The sequence below is a fragment of the Octopus bimaculoides genome, chromosome 11, assembly GCF_001194135.2.
Source record: "Octopus bimaculoides isolate UCB-OBI-ISO-001 chromosome 11, ASM119413v2, whole genome shotgun sequence".
Classification (NCBI taxonomy): Eukaryota; Metazoa; Mollusca; class Cephalopoda; order Octopoda; family Octopodidae; genus Octopus; species Octopus bimaculoides.
In genome coordinates this window covers 33047206-33049819 of record NC_068991.1, presented here as the reverse complement: position 1 = coordinate 33049819, position 2614 = coordinate 33047206, and the positions used below count along the sequence as shown (strand labels likewise).

Below are 2614 nucleotides of genomic sequence, written 5' to 3'. Positions count from 1 at the left end.
ATATATATATATATATATATATATATACATGTACACACACACACACACGATAAACGTACGGTAATAATGGTAATGGCAATGTTATATATATAAGAAAGTGATGCTTGTATGAACTAGTAAGAGATCAAGTGTATGACAATATATAAAGGTGATGAATGCTCTATTGATCTAAAGAGAGAGAGTGTGTTGTTAAGTGAAATGGAAATTAGAGGGGGAAAAAATAAAGGATTAATGGAGTAATGCCACAAACCAACAAATAATACCACAAACCAACAAATACAAAAAGTTAAAAATAGATTAGTCAGGTTTTTCTGTAGAATGGGTTTTAGCATCATCTTTGAGGATGAAATCTCCATAGCCAATTTCCTTGATGTTACTCTAGACCTACACACCAAAACCTTTTTCCCTTACCATAAACCCTCCAGTAACCTTAAGTATATTAGCCAGTTTAGCAATCATCCTAGAACAGTAACCAGAAATTTAGTTAGGAACTTATCTCTTAGATTGTCAAATCTATCCGCAATAACAATAATAATAAATTGAAGTTTTTTAGAAATAATAACGCACATACAAAACCTGAATCTGATAAAAATATCTGGTTCATAATTCCATTTGGAAAACATTAAATCCAATTTGGCTTCCCAGTTCCGAAATGCTGTTAATAAGAATTTTCCAAGACATTCTCACTATTTCCCAGTCATAAACACGCACAAGGTTAGATTAGGATTTTCAAACACAAAAAATATCTCGCAAATAATATCAGCACACAACATGAGACTATTAAATTCACACACAGGTACCGATAGCAATAACATAAATTCCGACAATATAAACCATCACCATTATAACAATAACAACACAGATAATAACCTAAGTATCAATAATTACAATAAGAAATATAATAATAATAATTACCACAACAACATCATTATTTCGGAAGTTAATAGCAACAGAATTAGTTTCTTAAGTGATAATGCGAAATCAATGTAAAGTTACCACCCCTACTGATGTATCTTTTTACATTGGATCTTCCTTCTCGCTGATCTCCAGAAGAATCTCAAATCATTATTCTACTTTTAGAGATAGAAATAAACGCAACACCACGGGTCTTAGCAAGTTAATTTGGGAAGTTAAAGATAACAACATACAATTTAATGTAGACTGGTTAATTCTCTCTACGTCTATACCATACGATAAAGGTAAGAAATTTTGCCCATTATGTAATACGGAACTGTTCTTCATTTTATTCTCGAAGAATAAACTGGTAAATACGTTTATTGAAAGAGCATATAGATGTAAACATTGGCAAGCTCATGTATTTTCTTCATATAAATAACCCCTACAAATTTATATAACTGATACAACTTACCTATTTATTAGTTATTCACATACTTCAAGCGATACAAGTTAATTATACCTTTATATGTTATCTGAACACTTTTTATCTTTTGAATCCAAATTAGGACACCCAGCACGTCTATATAACATGAACTTAAACATTACTTTCAATTTAACTTAACATTACTTTCAACTATGTTCAATACGTTGTGCTCCCATAACTTTATACCTTTGATTTCTTTGCTCCTTCTTACTTCCATCTCCCTAGTTGTCTTTACTTTCTTCAGAAAAGATAGGGGTAATTTATCCTGTTTAGGCTATATTATTGGCATTATTCTGCGTCTGAGAATTTTAAATGTCTTCTTTAACTTTCTAAGACATATCAAATCTTCTGAAAGCAATCTTAGTTTGTTTGTTTACCTTTATCGTAAGATGAATTCAAAACATAAATATTTTCTTCTCCTTACTTTATTACGTATAAAATACTGCTCTACAAAAAATTGATCCCTTCACTTTATTTTATTCATTGGTAAATCCTTGTATCAGCACCTATAGAGTGTGGATATCGAAGTAAACTTTGGTAATAATATTAACTTAGTTTAAACAAGTCATTTTTACTCCATTAATCCTTTATTTTTCTCCCTCTAATTTCCATTTCACTTAACAACACACTCTCTGTCTTTAGTTCAATGGAGCATTCATCACCTTTATATATTGTCATACACTTGATCTCTTACTAGTTCATACAAGCATCATTTTCCTATATATATAACATTGCCATTACCTTTATTACCGTACGTTTATCGTGTGTGTGTGTACATGTATATGTATATATATATATATATATATATATATGTATGTATTTATCTCAACACTACATGTTTAAATACACTTTTCTCCCATTTTAAATCTGGTTTTAAATCATTTTATTGACTTCCCATTTTAAATTCTAATTTTCTGTTTTTCCTTCTTTTCTTCCCTCCTTGTCCAACGTACTGTCTCGTAGCGTTGCATTTTCCAATGGTTTTTTTCAAATAAGATATGTAGCAATCTTCTCTACCCGCAATTGTCACATTCGGTTAAAATGTCTTACGATTAAGCTGGCTCTTATGAATTTCCCTGAAGAGAAGATTACATCTTTATCAACATCACTCATTCCTTTGGAAGGAACCATTTGTAATCCTCGAAACACATGTCGGATATAAAAGAATTCATTTAACATATGCGTATTACTCCATTTATTAAATTTTATGTATATATATCATCATCATCGTTT

At 30.3% G+C, this 2614-nt stretch overlaps 1 protein-coding gene across 1 annotated transcript in view; it reads left to right on the top strand.

Annotated features, from left to right (window-relative positions):
* The window catches only part of LOC106871767 (vacuolar protein sorting-associated protein 54), a 434878-nt gene that overhangs the window by 51010 nt on the left and 381254 nt on the right, over nt 1–2614 (top strand). Inside the window, exon 6 of the mRNA XM_052971965.1 lies at nt 1081–1264. Coding sequence (XP_052827925.1) covers nt 1081–1264 — 184 coding nt within the window. The remainder of the gene's footprint in view (nt 1–1080; nt 1265–2614) is intronic.